The following is a 26,639-nucleotide window of genomic DNA, read 5'->3' as shown; positions in this document are numbered from 1 at the left end:
AGGCAGGTTTTAAATACCGGGAAGAGTTAGTTAAGGAAAGGGACTTAATATCTTGGGAGGAAATTTGGCAGAAAACAGGAGGGGCCTTGTCAAGGTTAAAATACCTTCAATTGAAAGGGTGGATAGCTAAGGATAATAAGAGATGTGGCCGGCAGTTTCAGATAGAAGATAAGATTCCGGAAGATCCCCTCCCCAAAAAAGTAGTGGTGATTTGGTATTGGAAGATAGTGGAGGCAGGGGATGGTGAATTTAATCTGCCCAAAGATTTATGGGGTGACCTTTTTTCAGAAATACAGCTTGGGGAGGTTTAGGAGGCGTCTATGCATACTCTATATCAAATCGTCAAACCTGCTCTGTTTAGACGAAACCATATATTCACACTACTTAGAGCATTTTTCTTTTTGGGAAGCAGTGAGGCATACGATATCTAATGTATTGGGGGTTGAGATTAAGATCACCCTGCTATTAGTTATTTATGGTAGATTGGAACAGATAGTAAATTTAAGGGAGGACTCACAGAAGTGGCTATTTTATGCTGTTCTATTAGCTAGAAGAGAAATTTGTAGGAAATGGATAGGCAGGGTTATTCCCTCCTACAAAGAGTGGCTGGATCAAGTGAAATATGTATTTAAAATGGATACGGTAATGGGTATCACCAAGTCAAGGAAAGTTTGGTTACCCTTCAAAGCCTGGTTGGAGGAACAATTGGTGAATATATACATTTTGTCTGATGATTAGTCTTCCTTTGTGTCTCTCGTAATTCTTATCTCCACCTTTATTGTGAGGTGGACATGATGAGAGAGAAAGAAGGAGGCCCCCTCCCCGGTCAAGGAGGAAGGTCGATCACAAGAGTGAAGAAAAAGACCTGGTGCCTGGGATGAATGAGGACAAAAAGAAAAAGAAAACAAAAAAGGGTTCATACACTGAATTACTATGTCTTCTAAAAATTGTAGATAAGGTACTTTTATAGTGGAAGCGTGAGTCTCACTAATATGTCTGGCAGATGTAATGGCCAACAGAAATGCCACTTTCCATGAAAGAAATTCCAGTTTGCACTTATGAATAGGCTCGAATGGAGATCTCATGAGTTATGACAAGACAGTATTCAGTTGCCAGGGCACTGGAGTAAGCTTGATAGGAGTGTAAGCTCTGAACAGACACTTCTAAACTCTTTCACGAGCCTTCTGGACCACAAGGACAGTCGCCCAGAATGTCATCTGTATCTGGAAATTGACGCTAGATGAACCTTAATGGATGTAGGCTTAAGGCATTATTTGGTGAGATGTAATAGATAAAGCAGAATCTGCTCAGGTGTAGGGGAGAAAGGGTGGCAAGTCTAAGAAGAACACTATGAGCAGAATCTTTTCCATTTTTGCTGAGGAACATTTGAGTGCAGCAGGAGCTCAATCTTTCTGAAGGATCGACTTGCATTTGTCAGAAATTGTGAATGGTCTAAATCAGCATGTTGAGGAGCCAAACTGACAAATCGACAGTGTGAATTTGAGAGTGAACATCTTGGCCCTGGTTCATTGAAAGGAGATTCTCCATCAGATGGAATGAAGCTTGGTGTATCAGAACTGCCTCGCCCACACTGGGGCTATTAGATTAAGGCAGCACGGCTTCCTTTTCATTTTCTGTAGGACATTTGGAATGAGTGGAAACAGGGGAAACATGTAAGCGATTGTCCCAGCCCATGAGAAGCGGAAGGTGTTCCCCCAAGAACCTGGCTGAGGAAATCTGCTGGCGAAGAACTTACATTTTTTGTTGAGGTATGTAGTGAATAGATTTAGGGTACAATACCACCAAAACTGAAAAACCTTTTCTAATTGCCTCTGGTTGAGTTCCTACTTGTGACAGTGCTTGTGTCCTCTGCTGAGGGAATCAGCCCACTGGTTTTGCACTCCTGAGACATGTTCCACTTTCAATGAGATGTTGTATCAGAAACTCCCATATTTGTTGTGCTTGGGCGGAGAGAACCTGAGATTTGTTCCTCCTCTTTTAGCAGATAAAACATAAAGGTAGTGTTGTCTGTCCTGACGAGAACTGACAAGCCTTTTAACCTCGTAAGTAGAGCCTGGAGACCACGAACGACCGCAATCAATTCTATGAGATTTATGTGACATAATTGTTCTTTACTGGACCACTTCCCACAGACCTCTAGATCTTGCAGGTGGCCTCCCCATCCTTCCATGGAGGCATCCGTTGTCATTACCATTTGGGGCACCACCAGCAGGAAGCAGAGACCCTGAGAGAGGTTTTCTTTGGCCATCTGCCAGCACATCGCTGTCCTCATCTCTGAGGTTATCTTAATGATGTCCTCGAAACAAATGTTACATTGTGTCCACTGCGCATCGAGCTGTTCTTGAAGAGGTCTCATGTGCAGGCGGCAACTGGGAATTAATGGGATACAGGATGACATCATCCAAGCGTGGACTTGTATGTCCTTACAGAAATCGGTCTTTTTTAAGGGGGTGATCGTGCTATTGTCTGCAATCAGATAATCTTTTCTTTTGTGGCAAAGTCCTTTTAGAGCTGGATATCCAGGACTGTTCCTAGAAACACCAGTGATCTGGAGGGGATGAGGGAAGATTTTTCCCTGTTGGGCTGAGACTTAGGGATTAGAACAGTTGTAGGCAGGGCACTGTGTAATTCTTTGCGATCTGGAAGGAGGGACCTTTGATTAACCAATCGTCCAGATAGGGGAATACCTAGTGGCCAGAGCATCTGAGAAATGCCGCCACTGACTCCAGGCACTTGGTAAATACTCTGGGGGCTGATTTTAACCCGAAGGGGAGCACCATGAAGTGATAATGGCACCCTGTCACCTCAAATCTGAGACACCGTCTGTTTTTCCAATGTATTGGCACATGAAAGGATGAGTCTATTAGATCCACTGATCAGAGATAGTCCCCTGTGTCCATCAGCTGCAAAATTTCTTGAAGAGATAGCATTCTGAAAGGTTGTTTTTTGTTGAACCTGTTCAATACCCTGAGATACATTACCTGCCCCCACCTCCCTGACTTCCTTTTGATCAGAAAGAAGTGGGAATAGAAACCTAGTTTTCACTGATCGTGTGGCACCTCCTCTAAAGCTCGTTTGGAGAGAAGAAAACAAATTTCTTTTTTGAGAATTGGAAGATGACAATGGGATGTCTTCATAGGAGGAAAATTTGAAGGTTTGTGAACAAATTCCAGGGTGTGGTCGTGCTGGAATATGTCCAACACCCATTTGTCGGAAGATATGAGCTTCCATTGATTGAAGAATTTGGATAACTTGTGGCCAAATTGAAGTGGGACTTTGGTGACAGGGACCTATGGTACTTCATTGTCTCCTGTTATCATGAGACGCCTCGGCTGTCCAGAATATGTGGGTTTGTGATTGACCTGTAGGACTGAGCTGAATATTGCAAGCAAAAACCTTGTTGAGAGTAGGGATGAAACCACTGCTGGAATTGCGGTTGGGAAATATACTGGCCTCTACCCCTGCCTCGAAAGGGCTGAAACCTGCTCGGCTCAACTTGCCCATCTACTTTGCTGTGTCTGACTTGATGGACTGCAATGCAAATCTTGGCCTGTACCTCTAGACGGAATGTAGTCGCTTTAAGCCAACCTTAGCATCTAAATACGGATGCTCCAGCCACCTGCCTAAAGGCTGTGGAAGAAATATCCATGGCCACATCTATGATCTCGGAAGAGGCCTTTTCACCTTCCACCAGGATCTCTCTCTCCTCTTTTTTCTTGTCCTCAAGGAGAGGCTCTGATCGAAGTAGCTGCCATCGTGGAGAATCTCTTGCCTATACTGTCAAGCCGCTGGCCTTCCTTATCAGGAGGGGTTGTGCATGGTGAGGAAGGTTTTATTTGCTCATCTCTGAGCAGCTTGCATAATGACTAAATCTAGTCAGAGATGACCAATGACACATGTAGGGGAACCCTCAGGAACCTTGTAGTTTTTGTCAAGATTTGGAACGACAGCCACCATAGACGCTGGGGTCTTCATTATTTTTAGGCCTTCCTACCATATAAAATCTCTGACAGGAATAGCACAAGTGATGCGTTGTATTCCTGCTTTAAAATTGTAGAACAAACACTGGCATAAGAAGGTTGAAGTGCTTAGACGTTCTGTCAAGCAAATCTTGGAAACTCACACTGTCCTAGAATTGATATTGTTGGCAGTATAGGTCTGTCTTTCTGAGGCCTAGGAGTGCTCTGCTGAGCAGGAGTTGCATTAGGGGCTTCCCGCCTCATTGGAGGCTGCTGAGTGGGGTTGGCATCGGAATAGTTTGTAATAGTCATTTAGCATCATGTGTAAGTCTGTGACTAATGTGATAGGAATATTGATGGAATGTTCCTGAACATGACACTGCTCATCCTCCTGTTCCTCATGGGGATAATGCTCCTGGAACTTATCAAATTGTTGAGAGGGAGAAAGAGTAATTGCCTTCTAGGTAGGCTCACTGATCACCTTCCACGTCTTCATCCTCTGATTCCTGACATTTCACTCTCAATTGCGAATGACAGTACGCAGGGCCAAATATACCTTTATCCTCAGATTCTTGATATTCCAGAATAAGTGCTAGAAGTAGTGGAGACATTTTTGAGTAGTACTGAGGCAGAGATAGAGCTGTGCCCTTACAGGAAATATGCAAGGTGTCTTTTCCCTTCATCAAACGGGGTAATTGACAGGGCTGTCAACGGAACCGTGTTCTGGATTGTCATCAGAGGTGCCAATGACACAGCGCTGAGAGGAATTTTTGTCAACAGTGCAGCAATGGTTGCGGTCCCCAGCGCTGGAGTGGTCGACATTGAAATCGTCGTCTGAGACAGTCTTGTCAGTGCCGACGACAGTATAGTTGTCACAGTTTTTATCGACAATGTGCCCGCCGTCGTCGTCTTGATTGTCAGCATAGTGGAAGTCGACGTCAACACTGCTGATGGGGGGAATGCTCCTGGTAACATAGAAGCCATAGACAGTAAGTTCTTCAGTTACGGTGCAGTCAACGGTCGATTTTTTCTTGAAGAGGAATCCTTGAAAGGAGTATGAGGGGCAGATGGAGGTGCTGAATCGGACCTTTGATGAGAGGAAGAAGGGCCAGCTGGGTTCTTTCCTGATCTTTTTTCCTCACTAGTCTCTCCGCTGTGAGACCTAGAGTTTTTTAGATTCCCTGTGAGAAGATGAGGATTCTCCCTCTTTCCTTTTTCCTCTTTCTAGAGGAGATAATGAGTGGTGTCCTCACACTCTGAGTCTGCTTCAGAGATAGCCTTTTTCTTCTGTAGCCAGAAAAGTAATCTGCCCTCCTGGTCGTTAAGGGTTTCATAGAAAATGTACAGCAGTACTTGCATTCTTTCGGCATATAGTTAGGATAAAGACAGTACAGGCATTCATTATGTGGATTCTCAGAATAAAGCCTGGATTTTTCACAAGTCTTGCAAGGCCTAAAAAGCCTCTTTTTATACTCAGACATTCTGTGTGAGAAACACAGCCAAACACACTTCCAAACTGTACCTCAGATAATGGTAGGAGGTGTAGAGATGAACTGGATACTGCAGGTCAAAAGGTTAACAGGGACACTCTGACTGAGCAGAGCTTAGGGAGACTCCCTAGCACACAACGTGCGGTAAGAAATCTGAGGGGGGATAAGTGCTTCAGGGTCTCTACTCTGATTGGCTAAAGTTTGAGTGTATTAAATCAAAGTGAATTGGCTACTAACTGCTTTTGTTTTTTAAAATGGAGTTTAATGCTAATGCTTTAGCACTGTTTTTATTACTGTTACCGTGGGGCTCCTACCATGCTGACGGGGAAGATTCAAGCAGGTGAAGCTATGAAAGATACAATACTGGAGAAAAGGAGCTGCCAGCAAAAGGGCCTATTGCCTTTTACACAATCAGGTACTTCCCTCATGGGTCAGAGTGACTGGAGGCCTGTTTTGAAAGCACAGGGCTGCTGCTGCAGCCTCTGCCACTTTTCTCAGATCCCTGAGGATAACAAAAGTAGGCATTGGGTGATTCATGAGTGAGAGCTGGGAACAGAGCAAGAGCGCAGATAGGGAGGAGAGAAAGAGAGGGAATGGATGGAAAAAAGCAAGGAAGAGAATGGGTCAGGGACAGTTCTAGCATTTTTTGCCAGAGCTGCTCTTGGCTCCCCGGTCCGACTGGAAACAAAAAGCATCTCTGGCAAAATGATTGAAACCATTCAGGGACCATCTCACACTCTCCATCCAGCCTCACTCTCTTCTCTTTTTCCGATTTCCTTCTGTCTTCTTTCTCTGTCTCTCTTTCCTCAAGCCATCAGCCTCTCTAGGGCTTTGAAAACCAGCCTCTAATGTCTCCTGCCTCCCAGGGAAATGCCAGGTGGGAATAATGGCCAGTCTGTTACTGGCTAGCAGGATGGGTCAGTGAGTTCAGTGCCTGTCGCTGTGATCCTTTGGTTACAAGTTGCTATCCCAGACAGGTAATTTTAGCCTTTCACCTTTCTGTGGCCAGGGAGTACCATTAATGTGGGTCATAATAAGACCTGCTAATTACAGTGCCCATAAGCGGCAGAAGTGAAGTATGACACAATGTATAAAACAGGTACTATCACTACTATGTATTTTGGGTTTGAAAGCATGGAAATGTTGATTATACTACTAACATAATTTCAGTGTAAGAGTTAACAGTTTCTGAAGCCACATTTGCAGTGGTTGCTGCAGCAGCTCACATTTAATGTACAATGGTTGAGTAACAGTTCTAGGGCAGTTGGCAAATCAGGTAAAGCACTTTGGCTCCCCTGCTACCCACACAAATCACTGGATTGGCCAGACCCCTACTGTGCTGGACATAAGAATGTAATGAGATGACTGTTGGGGCCACTCCAATCAATTCTACGTTGAAATCAAGTTTGTAAAGGTGAAATGGGGCAAGCAACACAACAACACCTGGAAGTGGGGACCACTTCTGGAAACTGTGGTCATGTCAGTGAACAATGTTAAACTTTCCCTACAGAATAGAAACTACTGAAGTCACTGATTGGAGTTAACATGGCGTCTAGTAAGCTCTGCCCGTCTGTTCACTCACACCAGGTTTGTTTTATGAGTCTACTTCCTGTGCATTTCTCGTGACCATTGCACTCAAACCTCCTTTGCTCTCAAGAATACAAGTTGGCCGTTAAAGTTCACTACTGCACATGATTCGTGCTGAAATATCAAGCCAGGCTCTGGCTCAAATCGACGACCTCTTGCACCCTCAAGGCTCATCTCGAGTTCCTCTTTGACCATCGAGCCGAAACCTAGCAGAGTTTTCAGGTGACTTCTGTCTGCCTCCACTTTCTAACCTCAAATGTCAAGAATTAAAGACAAAGCAGTAGCCTTTGATATAAAACAGGAGAAGGAGATGCACATCCAGGGGCTGACATGTACAATGTGAAACTAGAAAATATGGGATCAATTCTGACCTTCCAGCCTAAACACATTTTCTGATCTTAGGAAAATATTTTATTTCACAAAGCCTCCTTTTTCTTCGTCATCACACATGAATGCACCTTCAAATGCCTGAGTTCAGGAAGCGCAATGTACTAAAACCTCTTCTGTTTGATTTAATAGACAGTTGCATGGCTCTCATACAGAGCCATTAGAGTAAATGACTGAATTCTAAATCTTGTTATTCACTGCTATGATGTAGCAACAAGGGTAACAAAACTTGTTAATCACTTTTACTATTTCATAAACTAATTCCAGAAAGCATGTGCACAGCATTTAGAGGAGAAGGAAGGAAAGACATAGGAAGTGGTGGGGTTGGTTGTCAGGATGCCATGTATTTGTTTAAAAATAATGGGGACCAGGATGTGAGGCAATATTATGTAAGACTCCTACATTACGCCTCTGCCACAGAGTAGAAACTGAAAGGAGGGGCAGATGATTGTAGGGGGAAAATATAACATAAAAGTATAGATGGATAAAAAGTGAATTACTGGGATGTTATTTATCTCTGGGGTATGAGTGGCATCATAAAGAACTCAAGTGGTCTATTTGATGTCACTCAGAACACTTCAGTGAAAAACATTCTGGTAATTCTTTGTAACCCATCCATAATTCAATGTATAACAAGGGAGCCTGCAATCCCTGTATAAAAGCCCATTTCTAATTTATTTATTACAGACGGCTTGTGACATCCAAATAAGTTACATATTCACTGAACTATGATTATATAATTGACACCGAGTTCTGATGTCACAGTGCCTGCTGCCAGGGCAGTAACTGTGGTGAAAGACAGGGCTCAGGACATTATTAAACTGCACTTTCAAGGAAAAACGTAAATGTGTTTTTTCCTTCTTCTGCTCAGTTTTTTTTTTTAGAGGAACAGTGATGAGCAACATGCTTAGAGAGAGATATTTATAGCAATATGTTTATTTTTTCTACCCTCTAGCTAATTATAAGTAAGACCGAATATCTCTGCATGTTTCTACATATTCTTATTTTTTTTATCTGACTTTTATCAAACTATTTCTAATACCTTTTATGCAACAAATAATTAACTGATTTTGTTGAGTCTGATTTTGCATTTAAAATTATAATAGTATTTTTCATATTTACAAACATCCTATTTCTTTCATAACAAGCACATCACGCCAGTAGTTTAGGAGGCTTGTAAGAAGGGTGAAGATGTGACCATGTATTATAAGAAATAAATTATCCCCTGCAGCACATTATAAACCTACTATAAGTCACCACAGAGTTCAATGGCCATATAAAGGAACTCTACTGTTCTGACTTGTTCCTCTGTATGGTCATGGAACTTCTCAGTGACTTGCAATCTTTTTATAATGTATGGTGTGAGCATAATCATGTCAATGTGTGTCATATCACTTTCAATGCAAATCATATTCATTTTTTTATAAATGTAATGTTCATTGCACATTATATTCCTTTCAGAATAATGCATTTCAATTTCAGTACCTTATATTCATTTCAAGCTGTCATATTCATTCCAATGTGTGTCATATTCCTCTTGGCATATGTCAGTCATTTCAAGAAATGTTGCATTCTATTTTACAAACATTGTATGTGTTTCAGTGATTGCTTTATTGTTTACAGTGAGGGCCATATTTATTTCAGTATGATTGATATATATTTCAGTATATCTCTTATTCAATTCTGAGTGTGAGTTATTCATAATAATCACTAAATAGCATATTCAGTTTGCCTGGTTTCATATTTGTTTTGGTTCAAGTCAGATTCACTCTGCCAGGTATCATATTAATTTTGACACATAGTACATTCATTCTGGTGTATGTCATATTCATTTTGCAACACGCTGTGCATTCCAGGAGGTGTCCTATATAGAGAGCTGTAATTTTGCCATGAATGGCTTCCCATAGTGAGTACTAGTCTATCACATACATCATATTGTTCCATCTATAATAGGAGTATAGACTGCATGCAGGGTGCACATGGCAACTGACATCTCTTAGTTTACTAGTGGTGTTGTTGTCAGGAAAGGGTGGGAATGTTTAAAAACAGTCACTTTTCATTAATATTTGTCAATGCTCTGATAGAATCTGATGTACTAAGGTGAAGCGCTTCCTTCTCAATTTTGACGAAATACACTTTCAAACAATCAAAGAGATTTTATAGTATATTTAAAAAAAAATTGCAAGATTAACATGCCCTAATTTTTCATGGCTCATCTTGGTGGGGTTTTAGAGCCAAACTGACCTTTGGCTTGGCTCGCCATGTTAATTTGTTAGCTCTTCTCCTTCTGCGCTGCAGTCATTAGGAATTCTCTTCCCCTAGATCAAACCCCCCCCCCCCCCCCCAACTTCCTTACTCTGCACGTAAGCCCATTTATTCTCTGGTTAAGTTCTTCCCTTTTGCTAGGGAGGTACCCACCACATCACAGCTAATAATCTTACCAAGCAATCAAAGTCTCACACGCCTGAGTTACATGAGGAGGACATTATCTTGTATATTTAGTTACATTTTTTATTTGGATATTTTGTACATAGGCTGTTGTGTTTCAAGACTGGGCATAAAGCAACACAATATTCAGATTGCTTATGAGTGCAAATTAAGTTTAACAGTAACATGTTTGTGGTGGGTGTAACCCCGGTGACGTGCATTAGTAAATACAGTGACCAGATCAGTCGTTTAATTGGAGCTATAGAAGTGCTGCTGGTAGTCACTCTGCACAATACCTGTTTGCTCCTGAGAAATGCTGGTACTCTCCCATTAAATGTATTGAAACAGTGCATAGAAGTGCAGGTACTCTCCCTTTCAAAATAAAGAAGTGCAGATACTCAGTACCAGACAGTACCTGCCCATTTAACATACTGGAACAGATACCTTCTACATAAGAAGCACTGGTGGAAAGGACAAGGTAAATCCTTTGCCACATAACGAGGAAACTAGACAGTGCACACAAAAATCACGACGCTATACACAATAGTAAAAAACACTGGCCCGAGTCATTGCACACACAAGGTACGGGTGATAATGTCATCACTCACCTTCACGCAGGAGTAGATCGCTGAAATAAAAACCACTGCTGACAGCAACAAAAAACAGGTCAGGTAAAATCCCAGCATAAATGATGAGCTGAAAACAGAGAATGATGGCTTGCGTTATACTATATTAGCAAGGCGTGCACTTTCTTTCATATTATGACAAGCGTATAACTATGACAGACAGGATATAAAGGTTCTGTCTATTTGGTCATCAATCACAGGCAAACAGTGTCTGGCACCTGGATGGAACAGTTGGCATCTTTAAATTACACATTACTCTGCCAAGACCTGTAATAAAGCTGCTTTTTTAACAAAACCAAAAAAAATCTTAGTGACCCAATAGAATAAAAGCTAATTTTTCGTGTTTTCTGCAGGTGGCCTCACATGTGCTTTGTTCTATCCAACAAGTCACACTCTTATAGTTGAATGATAAGCATGTGCAAGAAATTGGAGTATTAGCTGAGGGAGGTGAGAACCTACTACAAATAATAATCACAAACCGTGTTAAGGTGAACTACAATTGTCAATAAATAAACTTGTGCTTAACCACTGGTAGCTTGGCACAAAGCAGTCAGGGTTCTTTTAGCAGTAATGTGTAAAGTATTTATGCAACACTCAAACAGTAATGAAGTGAAAACACAACACAAGCAAAATCCCAAACCAATTTAGAAGAAATGAACATATTTCAATAAATAAAATGACACCACAACAGCAGAAATCCAATAAGTAGAATGGGAGATATGAATTTTTGAAGTTTGAATTGAAAATAATGCGAAAAAGCACAAAGCCACAACCGCAGTTGTCTTGTTGTGCTAGAGCGGGTTAAAGCCAAGCCAAAAGTTAAGGCCAACTGCAATGGAGCACGGATCTGATACAGGGACTAGGTTCATCCCGGTGGAAAGTTTACCTTCTGACTTGGTTCGACAAGTCAGCGGCAAGGCAAGCTGCAAGCTGGATCAGGGGCAGGACTCGACGATGACAGGTTGATGAAGAGCGGAGACCTGATGAAGTCGTCAACGATGGCAGGAAAGCTCTGAGAGGACAAACTCTGTGCCCAGCTAGGCCTTGACATTAACAATTAACAGGTTGCTGCTTGATGATGGTCCTGATGAAGTCTTCTACGTTTGGACTAAGAAACTTTTCTGGAAGTCAGATCTTCAGCAAGGCAAACCAGCAAGTTAAACTTGACAGGTGGCCAGATGCTGATCCCAGTTTTCCACTAGGTCTCTGGAGGAAACAAACGTTGGAAAAAGGTTTCTAAGTCCCAGGTTTTGCAGTTTGGTCAGGAGGAGTATACTCTAACACCAGCCAAGGGTCGTGAACCTGGTGGGGAACAGGGGTACGAATTGGGGGTAAGGGTTCACTCCAACAGAGGCCACAAGCAAGGTTCAGGACAGGTCCAGTTCAAACTGGTCAGCTGGGCAGCTGCAGGGACAGAGGATTCTGGTAGCTTGTTGTGTGACTAGCTGAAACAGAAGGTCACCCAACTGGCCCCTGGAGTCACTTCTGGAGCCTTGCGTACAAGGCAAGCAGGAACAATTTTCCTTTAGATTCCTGACAACACTGACATCCTTTTCCAAGCTTCACAGGTCCAGGAGTGTTCTGAGGAGAACACTTTGGGGTGTATTCATATGCCAATGCTGGGTTGTGGGTGGGGAACAAGCCTTTGCCCACCTTCTAAACCAGTGCTGGTCTGTTCCTCTACCCCAACTGGTTTTGGTGCCTGCCTGACTAGAGACACAAAGGGGAAGCAGGCCTAGGTGTGAGCTTTATCTGTCAGTGATAAAGTAGGCATCCTGTGTAGTTCAGGAAGGTGCTGGGCTTAGCCAACCACACTATCCTGTCAAGGGAGGAGACCCCTCCCAGGGCCCATTGTGTACTGTCCGGGAGGAATACACGTATCATTCCAGGGAAACCATCAGGATCAGGTGGCAGTGGACACTGGCAGTAAAGCCTTTCTAATGTAGGCAGAAAACAATAACTTTATGAAAGTGTAATTTCCTAAATAGTAATATAAAATGTGACTTTGCAGTTAAGTAAATTCCAATAGTATGAGTCCTTGAATCATCCTTCTAGAAGCTGCTATGCTGAAATGAATCACTACAAGTTGGTATAATGGAATCCAGTGTTTTTCTAAGTGAGGGTCAGCCTTGCGACAGTCAAAAACAACTTTGTAGATCTTTCAATGCCAGGAGATGTAATAACTTTAAATATACATGCCCTGCTTTTTAACTACCATGCGCCCTACTCTATGGGTATTTAGGGCCTACCTTAGTGTTGACTTATAATTATTAAAAAAGAAGGTAGGCATGGCAAAAGGTCTATTTTGCCACATAGAAACTACATCTTAAATCTGCACACTCAAGCTGCAGGGGCTGAAATGTTTTAAAGTGCTTATTTAAAGAGTGGCACCATGAGTTCTCCAGCCTATTACTAGCATTTAATTTACGGCCCTGAGTACTTACAGTACCATACATTAGGTACTTACAAGTACATTTAATGTGCCACTTAGGAATATGTCAATCTTACGCAGAATAACTGCTGTGCTGCTAGAGGGACTGTCACTCTGCTGGGCTTTGCTGGACTTTGCTGGACTCCTGCTTTGCTGTGCCTGTCTGCTGCCCTTCTTGCCTGGGCATGAAAAGGACTGGCCCTGCACCTCTACATCCCCAGAACCAAAGTGACTTTTGTGGCTGGCTGGCTTGTCTCCTGTCTGAAGTCTCAGAGACATCAAAGAGTTCCACCAACCCTGCTGCAGCTTTTGGAGTCTGTCATCTGTGAGTTCTGCCCTGCCAATCCAGTCTTAGGCCCTTAAAAGTGGATTTGCTAGATGTTTCCTACCAGAATCCAGACATCACCATTGCCATTGTTGTGCCGGTTGGAACCAACGCATCCCGTTCAATGACGAAGCAGAGCTGTGACAGAAGACATCGCTGCGCTGCTTGTTGATGATGCATCAACTACACCAAGGGAGTTTGACATCAACACATCTCCAATTTAGAGGCTCAGAACGTATGCATCGCCCATACCGTCAGGATTGAGGATGATGCATGGACATAGCTCCTTGACTTTGATGCAACCCTGAACCAATATACTGATTTCAGCTGGACAAGGTTGGTCCCTGTATTCGACCCATGCTCCATTGTGGTCGGCCTGACGTTTTAGATTTCACCTGGTCTACAACAACCACATAGCTCCGGTTGGCCCTTAATGCCTTTAAGCATTGCATTTGCTGATATAAAAAAAAAAATCATATCTTGACTTTTACTTATTGGAGTTTTGTTGTTTTGTTTTATGTTCTTCATTAAAGTAAGCCCTATTTTTCTAACCAGGTATGGTAGCTTTTTCTGTGATGTTGTCACATACTTTCCACATTGCCTCCTAAGTTAAGTCCGCCTGCTCTGTGTCAAGCTACCAGAGCGTGAGCACAGATAAATTTATGGTGTGTTAATGGCTTACCCTGACTAGGACTATGGTACCTACGTGGACAGGGTGCATACCTCTGCTAACAAGAGACCCAGTTCCAAATACTCTACAAGACTAATGATGTCTTGGTTGAATCAAAGGAAATGCTTTTTTTCCATAATTATGAGCCACAGCGCACTAACAAAGCTATGACCTCTTACCTACTTTTGCACTGCCTGCTGCTCCCAAGTTTGTAGTAAGCACTAAAGTTGCAAGTAAAACAGTAAGTGCATATGGCCCTTACCAGCACTGAAATCTCTGGTCACTGACCTTTACTGTAAAACACTTTGTGAACCCCTTCCCAATTTGGTTCCCACCCAGGGACAGGATGTTAGGATAATGAACATATGCCTTCATTTGATCTACTGTGGAACATTCACTTCACACAATTTTCCCCACAGCACAATGAAAGAGCATCATTGTTCAGGAAGTGTGCTTTATTATGTAGATGCTCAACCTTCCTCGTGTACAACATTTCCAATGTGTGTTGCATTCAATGCATTCATGTACAAATAACTCACTGGGGAAAAAGCTTTTATCAGAGTGGCTTTATAACTTTTTAATAACAATAAACTTAAACTGCTGCGACACATAATTAACTATTGGTGTGACAAATTAGTCATATTTGAGAACAATTATTTCAAAATAGGGATAACTAAGGAAATCAAACAAAAGAATGCCTCCACATTTCCAACCACTGCTGTACAGATCCTGATGTTGCTTTTTAAAATTGTAAGCACAAATTTTGGCTAGCAAATTTGGGTATGGATCTTGACAAAGAGACATATTTTATTGTAATATCCAATACTCCTAGGATAATTTTCCTGAATATGGTGTTAGCTGTGGAAATACACTGCTGAAACATACACAAAAGTAGATTTGTGATCCCAGATGAAAGGGGAAATAGGAGTACCAAATTTGTTAATTAACCATGCTGTATTCAGCAAAATAATGTATTTGCCAGTAAAAGTTGAAATCTCAAAATTCTATATTTTTTTTCCAAAGAGATACATTGTTGTAAGTCCAGCTATCCTCGGTCCCCCCTTTTAGACTTAACAACAAAGGAGCAGTGTGGTCTGTCCATATGAATAGCAACCAATTCATGTATGTTGTTCCGTAATAATGTCCTGTAAGCCCCGTCATTTTTTTCATCTTATCGTGGATTCTAACAGTAACTGATAATAAAACTTTCATTTAGGATAGCCACAGACAGTGTTAACTCAACTGACCTTATCTATATTGCCTATTCACTCCCTTTGAAAACCAATTCTTCAAAGGGGTATTCGGTACATCCTTGTGATCCACGAACACAGGATAAAGGCTCTCGGCAAAGCGCTCCTTAAGGAGCCTGCTGGGTATTGCAACCCTTAGGCAAGGAGGAGGGTCCTTGCTTTTTTAAAGAGTATTTCCCCGATTAAAGATCATCCTACGTTTTAAGGAGAGCCTACTTTCTGCACCCTTGGAGACAAACCCACCTTTCACTGAACGTCATATATGAACTGGTTTCTATTCATATGGAGACGACGTGTGGCAGACTGTTCAATCTCTTTCCCCTTTTTTCATATAGTGATCTATCCCAAATCTCAAATAAATCCACGAACAGTGCATTTTCAGAGATAAAATATTATGTTCCTCACATTGACCACAATACAGTATAATTGACCCTTAATCTTAAGGAAATTGGGTTTTGAAAAATAATTACAAAAATGGAAATCACAGTATTTGTAAGATGAAAGTTTACTCTAGGACTGAGAAAACTACACAATTGAAAATTGATTCTTAGTACATGGTACATCAGTTTTACATAAGTCTCTCAACAGACAAATTAACGTATCCAAGCATTTTCCTGCAGTAACCAGCTGAACTCCTCAAGATAACAAAAATAACACTAGTTACAAAATGTTTTGCAAAGCCAATAGATCTGGCCTTGGCAATGGTTCATTGAGTATTCTTTTTTTTATCCTAAGCTTATGTAACGAAAAATAATGCACCAACTAAATGTGGCCACCATTAGCTTGCAATATAATTTATATATTTAAGAAACATTCATGGGTGGGGCTGTTTAGTGATTTTTTTTTTTTAACTAACTGGCGGTAAGTGCTGCTTACCGCCATGCTGACTACCGCATACATACTGTGACCGCGGCGGTATACCGCTACGGGAATTATGACCCACACATAGAAATCCGCCACTATACAGAGACACACACAAGTCCGCCAGCCTAAAGGTCAGTGATAAAGTGGTGGTACCAAAACCCACACCAATACGCCAACAGAACAACGCCCACAGCATCATGACCCACGAATCACCGCAGCGGACATTCAACCATGGTAAACCATTAGCGGTACATACCGCTGTGCTCAAAATACACACACACTAATAAAACAGCACCATATTGGACAATTCAAACTACACACCAGACAGACATGCATACACCACACCCACAACACTATAAAACACCCACCCACAATACCCACAACCCTTTAAGACCCAAACATTTTGGCAAGTGAGAGAGAGACAAGCCAGGAGCACCCACTGAATCTGAGCCACAAAACACCATCATCCATACACCACATACACGCACCTCACAGCACACACCCCAACACATCACCCCGCACACCCTCACACATACCACTCACACTACACCCATGGCACCACAAAGACACCCCAGGTTCTCAGAGGAGGAGCTAAGGGACATGGTGGAGGAAATCATCTGGGTAGAACCACAGCTATTCGGATCACAGGTGCAGCAGACATCTATTGCAAGGAAGATGGAGATATGGTGGAGAGTCGTGGACAGGGTCAACGCCGTGGGACAGCACTCAAGAACAAGGGAAGACATTAGGAAGAGGTGGAACGACCTATGGGGGAAGGTGCGTTCCGTGGTAGCAAGACACCAGGTAGCTGTACAGAGGACTGGAGGTGGACCCCCACCTACTCCCCTACAACTAACAACATGGAAGGAGCAAGTCTTGGCGATCACGCATCCTGAGGGCTGGCAGGAGCAGCAGAAGGACTGGACTCTGGTAAGTCAAATCTTTACTACTTTATCCCTCACCCTACCTGCATGCCATCACAAACAACAACCCCTACCCTCACCCCCATCACCCCACCACCTCACATATACCCCACCATCACAACCATGAGGGAGGCAGTGGCACATCAACGGGCCCCTGACACTAGCCACACCGAAGAATAGCCCTCCACCTCCACCGGTGCTAGTGGACAGGAGGCCCACCACAGGAACAACAGGCCACCAGCACCCCACCCCTGCAGAAGGAGAACCACCCCGCAAAAGGGCCCTGCGATCCAGGCAGAAGCCATAGAACATTGCCAAGACCCCCGCCAGGAAATAGGACTCTCCTGATTGTCACCCTTCCGTCCCACCAATACCAAGCCCTGCATGCAACACCAATGCATGGACCCCCATCACAGACCTGCATGGACACCCATCACTATAGCATGCACACTAGTGACAATCACTTTGCCAAACCAAGCACAGCTCACGCAAGCCAAAGCTGCCTTGTTAATAACAACCATGGAGGGAAACATATCCATGCACAAGATGGCACACACAGATACAATAACACTGCATTTACATCCCCACAGTACCCCCACTCAACGTCACCAGAGAGGAGGTGCCAGCCACACCGAGTTCCCCTTCTGAAGAGGCCCACAGTGATGACAGCAGCTCTGCACGCGTGGATCACGATGACCAACCTGGCCCATCAGGGACCTCTGGACAGTTGGTGACCCAGCCTCAGTCCCAAACCACCACAGAGCCTCCCCCCTCAGGAAACACCACCACAGCACTCTCCCAGCGGGCTCTTACCTCTGTCCCCAGGACACATCAATCAGCAGTGTGTCCACCACTACAGGGACCCCAGGCAACCCCACAAAGACAGGACAATCAGGGACCTGGGGTCAGTGGCAGTGGGCACGCGGTTCAGGGGACAGAGGCACAGGACAAAAGGGAAGGTGGGAGGACTGCTGTGCGACAGGGGGAGGACAGGCCCAGGGAACCGACTCTCCACAAGGCACTTGCATGGATCCTGGGAGCATACCACCATTCCCAGGGGACCATGGGCGCCAGATACTGTACAAGTTGCAGGAGACCCAGCGGCTGCAGGAGGGACAGTACCTGGGGGGATCAGGGAGGACCTGATAGACATCCACACCACCCTGGTCACCATTGCAGGGGTGCTGGCTGACATGGCCAACACCATGAGGGAGGCAGTGGCACACCAACGGGCCCCTGACACTAGCCACACCGAAGAATAGCCCTCCACCTCTGCCGGCGCTAGTGGACAGGAGGCCAGTCACAGGAACAACAGGCCACCAGCACCCCACCCCCTGCAGAAGTAGAACCACCCCGTAAAAGGTCCCTGCGATCCAGGCAGAAGCCAGAGAACATTGCCAAGACCCCTGCCAGGAAATAGGACTCTCCTGATTGTCACCCTTCTGTCCCACTCTGTCAACCTGTCCACCTTCAAATGCCATTGCTCCACTTCCTATGCCCCTTTGGACAATGCTCCTGTGATACAAATAGAATGGACTCTACACTTTCTCCATCAGCAACACAGCCAATTGCAATACCCCCTACACCTATTAGCACATAAATAAACACCCTTTCAACAAATTCAAGTATGGAGTCTGTGAATTCTATGACAAATGTAAACATTGCAATTCAAATGAACTGTAATATTTACATAGGTATGACCTGTAGTGGGCAGCAGTAAACACACCAGGAGCCAGAGTGAGGCACAGAGATCTGAAAACAGAGATGTCAAAGGGTACAGTAAGTGGCCATAGAAATAGAGAAATCAGGCTGCCATGTACAATGTCCAACACAAAACTGCAATGGAAAGTGAAGTTACAGTGTCTTATCTGTGTGTCACTGGAAGTACTGTTGAATGAGTGTATTTCTGTCGTCCACATCTTCTTCCTCTGCCTCCTCTTTGTCACTGTCCACAGGCTCCACCGCTGCCACACAACCATCTCCAGGCTCATCCTCCTGCAGAAAAGGCACCTGGCGTCTCAAGGCCAGGTTGTGCAGCATGCAACATGCAACAATGATCTAACAGGCCTTCTTGGGTTAGTAGTACAGGGATCCACCTGTCAAATGAAGGCACCAGAATCTGGCTTTCAGGAGGCCAAATGTTCTCTCAATGATCCTCCTTGTTCGCCCACGTGCCTCATTGTAACGTTCCTCTGACCCTGTCCTGGCATTCCTCACTGGAGTCAGTAGCCATGAGAGGTTGGGGTAACCAGAGTCACCTGCAAATATTCAAGGGATATCTGTTAGCCACACACTCACCCTTAGGGCTAAACCTACACCGATATACCTACATCAACTGGGTGGGGACCATGGGCTCACCTATTAGCCACATCCGGTGCCTCTGGAGTTGAGACATCAGATATGGAATGCTGCTACTCCTCAAGTTAAAGGCATCATGCACAGAGCCAGGATACTTGGCATTGACATGGGAGATGTACTGGTCTGCCAAACACACCATCTGCACATTCAAATAGGGAAAGCTTTTTCTATTTCTTAACACTTGTTCATTTCTCCGGGGCGGGGGGTGGAATGCAATATGTGTACCATCAATGGCACCATTGATGTTGGGGAAATGTCCCAGGGCATAAAAGTCAGCCTTCACTGTGGCGAAATCCTCCACCTGGGGGAATACGATGTAGCTGCGCATGTGTTTCAGCAGGGCAGATAACACTCTGGTCAGCGCGTTTGAGAACATCCCTGATGCTATGGCCACTGTCCCTTGGAAGGAACCACTTGGCAGGAAATGGAGCACTGACAGGACCTGCACTAGAGGGGAGATACCCATGGGGTGGCAGATAGCTGAGATCAGGTCTGGCTCCAATTGGGCACACAGATCTTGGGTTGTGGCCCTATCAAGTCTGTAGGTCAGGATTATGTGTCTGTCCTCCATTGTCGCCAGGTCCACCAGCGGTCTTTACACGGGGGTGTCTCCATCTCCTATTCATCCTCAGCGGTTGAACTCTAGGGTGAAAAACAGTGAGCAGAGGGTCATATTCACACATATGTCAAAATTAATATGCATTTCTTCCTTTACAGAAACAGTATGTGAACTAGAGAGTCAGTTGATGTGCCAGTGTCTGCTGTGATGCAGTTAGGTGCCATGGCCTGTTCCCCCTGAAATTGCGGCTGCCTGACCTGTGAGGAGAGACAAGTGGAAATGAGGTAATTCCGCTGGCGTTGTGCGCCGTTGCGGTCGGCGGTCGATGACTGCAGCGCAATATCGCAATGGTTATCATTGGGCCCTATGGGTTCCTGGAGCCAATTGCGATGTACGCCGGCGGTGACGGTACGCACCGCCGCGGACGTGACCGCCATTTTCTATCCGTTCACTCTCTTGCTACCTGACCTTCAACAGGAGAGGACATACACTGCAAGTGCTGCTATGACCTGTGTCTGGAAGTGACAATGGCTCGAGTGTCTGGGGAAAGGGCCCCCGCCTTCACTTCGGAGGAGTTGGAGAGACTGGTGGATGGGGTCCTACCGCAGTACACTTTACTCTATGGTCCTCCAAACAAACAGGTGAGTACACTGTGAGCATGATGCGTGGGCCATGAATGTATGGATTGCTGTGTGTGTAAGCCCAGTGTAGGTGGTGGGGTCTGAGGGGTCCTGGGCAGAGTGCTGCATGTATGGTAGTCAATGTATGTGCATAAGTGGATGGGAGGGATATGGTGGGCCATAAGTATGACAGTCCGGACGGAATGACTAATCCATTTTCTGCTGTTTTTTTTCTGCAGGTCAGCACTCATCAGAAAAAGGGTATTTGGTGTGTCATCGCCAAGGAGGTGCGGACCCTGGGGGTCTTTGACAGGCAGAGCACCCACTGCTGCAAACGGTGGGAGGACCTGCGCCGCTGGGCAAGGAAGACGGTGGAGGCCCAGCTAGGGCTGGCCTCCCAACGAGGAAGGGGTGCCCATCGTACCCTGACCCTCCTGATGTTCCGCATCCTGGTCGGTGCCTATCCGGAGTTGGACAGGCGCTTGAATGCATCACAGCAGCCACAAGGGGGTGAGCGCAAATTCAGATTTATGAATTTGCGCGTGTTAAGGTATTACCTGAGTGGAGGATGTGGGCCAGGGTGAACGTGGCAGGGTATGTTCAATGATGGGCAGGCTCAGATGCACTCCAACCCCAATAGTGTTAGTGGGCATCTACTACTGGGCAGGGTCCTGTGGGTTTCAGGTGTGCAGCTATTGGCGTTAGGCATTGTACCCCATGGGCTGTTGACTAGCATTGTAACTGGTATTTCATGGCCTAGTGCTTATGGCTGTTCCCTGTGTGTTGTGTACACCAACAGTAGTGTTGTTGCTGGTATTGACCAAGTGTATCTTCTGTCTCCCCCACCCCCCTTTTTGCTTTGTCACCCTGTCCTTGTGAGCATTAGCATCATCTGGCAGAAAAACAGAGGCACCGGCGATGGAGGGAGCTGCATCCCACATGGGCCTGGAGGCCGAATCCACCAACGGTGAGGGCACCAGTGGGACAGAGGGCGAGGGGAGCAACACGATGAAGACAGGAGGGGACACTACCAACAGCGACTCCTCCTCCGATGGAAGCTCCCTGGTGGTGGCGGACACCTCTGTGCCCACCCCAACAACAGGTACAGCCATCACCCCTGTACCAGCAGCACCTCAGCGTTCACTCTGGCATGGCGGCCCAACAGAGAGCATTCCAGACTCTGGCCTCTGCACTGATGGCAGCCATTGTCCCTGTCTCTAGCCTCCCCCCTCCAACTTCCTCTACTCAGTCCCGAACCTCTCAACCCCAGCCTATCCCAAGCACACCTTCAGACCAGCAGTCACCCACATCAACACACAGAAGTGGTTCAGGCAAACACAAGCACCACACTTCATCTCACACAAGCACCATCCCCATGAACACACACTTCAACATCCACTGCCTCCACTGTGTCCCCCTCCTCCTCTTCCTCCTCCTCCTCTACCTCCCTTCCAGTAGCATCTCCACTCACACCTGCATGCACTACATCCTCATCCACTACCTCCATCACCAGCACGCCTATCACTACATGCCCCTCACTGGCAGTCACCACCCCCACATACATGCACACGTGCCTTGTGTCCTCTCCCACTGTGTCTGTGACCCCCTCCTCCCAAAGTACACAAACACAAGCACACAGACACCCAACAGCCATCCACCCCACAACAGCATCCAGCCCATGCACCTGCTCCCAAACACAGCAGACTGACACCTCCTACAACCACTCCCTCTTCCGCCAATCCCAAACCTTCACCCTCTTCCCACCACAGTGTCCCTAAAAACCTTTTCCTCGCCGACATTGACCTTTTTCCGCCCCCTCCTGCCCCCGTCCTTCACCTCGGGTGGCCAGAACACAGCCCAGCACCTCAGCCACCCAGTCCACAGCCACTGTGGTTTCTGCAACTGTGAAAGGCTCCAAGGAGGCACCCATCAGCCCAGCCAGTGTGCCAGCAACACCTGCCAAGAAGGGTCCATCACATGGCAAGAAGGGGACACCAGCCAGCAAGGGGAAGGAGGCAGAACCAGCCAGCAAGGGCAAGTCAAAGACTCCAGCTGGCAGAAGCAAGGAGACACCACCATCTGCCAAGGGCAGGAAGGGGCACAGAATACCAGCCATGGCAATTCAGCCGTCCGAGGCTGCAGGTGAAGGCCTGGAGGCTACCACCACCACTGTCAGCACCGCCACCTGCACCACGGCTAGCACCGCCACCTGCCCTGCCACCAGCAGCACCACTGCCAGAAGCAGCAGCCCCAGTGGGCAGCCGTCCGAGGCTGCAGGTGAAGGTCTGGAGGCTACCACCACCACTGCCAGCACCGCCACCTGCAGCGCAACTGGCATCCACTGAGCAGCTGTCACCGCCACAGAGCAGTGTCTAGTGGTGACTACATGGGCTGCAGTGCGTCCTGGCCCCTGCAACACCTGTCGGTGTGACACACAGGTGAGAGACTGTGACCTTGCCCCATCCAGGATGAAGCACACTGGGCACAGGGCCCCCTCCAGAACCAGTGGAAGAAGGCATGCACTCAGTCCCTCCTTGCCAGGATGAACAACACTGGGCACAAGGCACCCCCCAGAACCAGTGGAAGAAGACATCCACTCAGCCCCTCCTTGCCAGGATGAAGCACACTGGGCACAAGGCCCCCTCCAGAACCAGTGGTGGAAAAAGCCATCCACTTAGCCCCTCCTTGCCAGGATGAAGCACACTGGGCACAAGGCGCCCTTGAGAACCAGTGGAAGAAGTCATCTACTCAGCCCCTTCTTGCAAGGATGAAGCACACTGGGCACAAGGCCCCCTCCAGAACCAGTGGCAAACTGGCACCCACTTGAGAGACTGTGGCTTTGCACTCCCCAGGACCAAGCAATGGGCAAACCATCCACTTGAGAGACTGTGGCCTTGCACCCCCCCCACCCCCCCCAGGACCAAGCAGTGGACAAACCACCCCCTTGAGAGACTGCGGCCTTGCACTCCCCAGGACCAAGCAGTGGGTAAACCACCCACTTGAGAGACTGTAGCCTTGCACTCCCCAGGACCAAGCAGTTGGCATGGAGCCCCCTCCAGGCCTGTGGCATTATACCATCTTCTGGCTGAGGTGCCCCCCCATTCCCCGTCCCCCTGAGGTGCCTGTGTGTTTTTGACCTGATGCCTCTGCAGTGTTCTCTTCATATTAGGCAGGAGTCAAGTGTGGCCTTGGCCTATGTGTTTTGGCCCAGTGGGCCACGGACATTTTGGAGCGGGCATTGTCCCTCCTTTTGCATATATTGTATATATTGTGCATACTGTTTATTTCTTTATGAACGTATTTCTCACAATTACTAATATTACACTCATTTTACTCCATTCCCTTTGTCCTTGCGTTATTCCTGAGGTTTACAGGGTGTATATGTAATGTTGTTTCATGTGTTTGTGTGCATGGTGTTGTGAGTGAGGGTGGGGGTGGGGGTGTTGCGTGTGTATGTCACTGTCCTTTTTCTCCCCCCCTCCTCAGTGTGCTAGGTGCAGTACTCACTGTGGTCGTCTTCGCCGACATTCATACTCCTGGTGTATGAGAAGGTACACCAGCATGGGGAACACCTGCCGTTCAGGCTCCATGGCATCCTGGTTCTTCCTTGAGTGTCGAGAGGTGAGTCGTTTCCCTTCTGTGTTCTCTTTCTGCTGTGGTTTTGATGGCGTTGGTACCACCCCGGAAAAGCTGGCAGATGGGCGTGTTGTAATGCAGTGGGCGGTACATTGTCTTCCGTCTGGCTGTTGGCGGTTACCGCCACGGTGTTTGTTGCTACCGCCGTGGCGGTCGGAGTGTTAAAGTGGCTCTTTGTGGTGCCGGTTTCCGCCGTGATCCTGATTTCAATTTTGTTTACTGCCAGCCTGTTGGCGGTATTACTGTTGCTTTATCACCGACCGCCAGGGTTGTAATGAGGGCCTATGTCTTTAAGTTGTGTGACTGCTACAATGTTACTTTACCATGCCAACTGAAACAAGCACTAGCACAGTAAGTTGGTCAAGTATATGTAATTAGTACTGGCTTTGAAAGTGTCTTAAATACATGTTGTCTAGGGGGAGTGGGAGAAAAGAAGTAACATGGAAGCAACATGGACAACAGAGAGTGGGAAGTAAGATGCAACACAGGCAATGAGGAGGGCTGGGAGTGCAGAAGCAACATATACATTGGGGGGGTGGGAAAGCATAAGCAACATGGACAATGGTGGGTGGGGGCCAGAAGCAACAAAGACAATCAGGGGTGGGAGGGCAGAAGCAACATGGACAATGAGCGGTGGAAGGGCATAAGCAACATGAACAATGGGGGTGACAACACAGAAGCAACAGAGACAATGGTGTGGGAGGGCAGAAGCAACATGGACAATGGACGGTGGGAGGGCACAAGCAACATGGACAATGGGAGGGTGACAACACAGAAACAACAGAGACAATGGTGTGGGGAGGGCAGAAGCAACATGAACATTTGGGGGCATGGAAGGGAAGAAGCAATATGAACAATGGGGGGGGTGTGACGGAAGAAGTAACATGGATAGAGGGGGGGGTGAGGAAAGAAGCAACACGTACAACGAGGTGGGAGAATGAACATCAGGTATGGAAGGAAAGAAGCAACACGGTCGAAACAGGAACATGGACAATGGGTGTTGGAAGGCAATAATTAACACTGGCAACTGGGTGGTGGGAGGAAAGAAGCGATAAGGGGGGGTGGGAGGGAAGGAGCAACATGGACAACATGGGTGGGAGGGAAGCAGGAGTACGGACTGTGAGGGGTTGGAGGCAAGAAGAAATACGGGCAGTGGGGGACAATGTAGAAGCAATATGGACAACAAACAAGCAACACAAACAGGGAGTGGGTGGTGTAGGAGGCTGGACTGGCTTGTAGTGAGTACCAAGGGGTACTTGCACCTTGCACCAGGCCCAGTTATCCCTTATTAGTGTATAGGGTGTCTAGCAGCTTAGGCTGATAGATAATGGTAGCTTAGCAGAGCAGCTTAGGCTGAACTAGGAGACGTGTGAAGCTACTACAGTACCACTTAGTGTCATATGCACAATATCATAAGAAAACACAATACACAGTTATACTAAAAATAAAGGTACTTTATTTTTATGACAATATGCCAAAGTATCTTAGAGTGTACCCTCCGTGAGAGGATAGGAAATATACACAAGATATATATACACAATAGCAAAAATATGCAGTATAGTCTTAGAAAACAGTGCAAACAATGTATAGTTACAATAGGATGCAATGGGGAAACATAGGGATAGGGGCAACACAAACCATATACTCCAGAAGTGGAATGCGAACCACGAATGGACCCCAAACCTATGTGACCTTGTAGAGGGTCGCTGGGACTATTAGAAAATAGTGAGAGTTAGCAAAATAACCCTCCCCAAGACCCTGAAAAGTGAGTGCAAAGTGCACTAAAGTTCCCCTAAGGACAAAATAGTCGTGTTAGAGGGAAAATGCAAGGAAAACACAAATCAGCAATGCAACAACGATGGATTCCTGACTGAGGGTACCTGTGGAACAAGGGGACCAAGTCCAAAAGTCACAAGCAGCTCGGAGATGGGCAGATGCCCCAGAAATGCCAGCGGTTGGTGCAAAGAAGTTCTTACTAGGCTGAAGAACTGTGAATACTGCAGGAACGACAAGGGCTAGAGACTTCCCCTTTGGAGGATGGATCCCCCACGCCTTGGAGAGTCGTGCAGAAGTGTTTTCCCGCCGGATGGACGCCAACAAGCCTTGCTACACGCAAATCGTGCGTTTGGCGTTTTTGGACGCTGCTGGGGCCCAGGAGGGACCAGAAGGTCGCAAATTGGACCTGCAGAGAGAGGGGACGTCGAGCAAGACAAAGAGCCCTCACTGAAGCAGGTAGCACCCGGAGAAGTGCCAGAAACAGGCACTACGAGGATGCGTGAAACGGTGCTCGCCGAAGTTGCACAAAGGAGTCCCACGTCGCCGGAGACCAACTTAGAAAGTCGTGCAATGCAGGTTAGAGTGCCGTGGACCCAGGCTTGGCTGTGCACGAAGGATTTCCGCCGGAAGTGCACAGGGGCCGGAGTAGCTTGCAAAGTCGCGGTTCCCAGCAATGCAGCCCAGCGAGGTGAGGCAAGGACTTACCTCCACCAAACTTGGGCTGAAGAGT

The 26,639-nt window shown here is 46.3% G+C and overlaps 1 protein-coding gene across 2 annotated transcripts in view; it reads right to left on the bottom strand.

The window, feature by feature from the left end:
• Positions 1 to 26,639, bottom strand: part of ADCY5 (adenylate cyclase 5) — a 1,737,221-nt gene that overhangs the window by 500,964 nt on the left and 1,209,618 nt on the right. For both annotated transcript variants that reach the window (XM_069224661.1, XM_069224662.1), the window contains exon 12: positions 10,480 to 10,567. In XM_069224661.1, the coding sequence (XP_069080762.1) occupies positions 10,480 to 10,567 (88 nt within the window). The remainder of the gene's footprint in view (positions 1 to 10,479; positions 10,568 to 26,639) is intronic.

This window comes from Pleurodeles waltl, chromosome 3_1 (assembly GCF_031143425.1).
Source record: "Pleurodeles waltl isolate 20211129_DDA chromosome 3_1, aPleWal1.hap1.20221129, whole genome shotgun sequence".
NCBI lineage: Eukaryota > Metazoa > Chordata > Amphibia > Caudata > Salamandridae > Pleurodeles > Pleurodeles waltl.
Note: the sequence above shows the minus strand (reverse complement) of the source record. Positions and strands in the feature narration are given on the sequence as shown.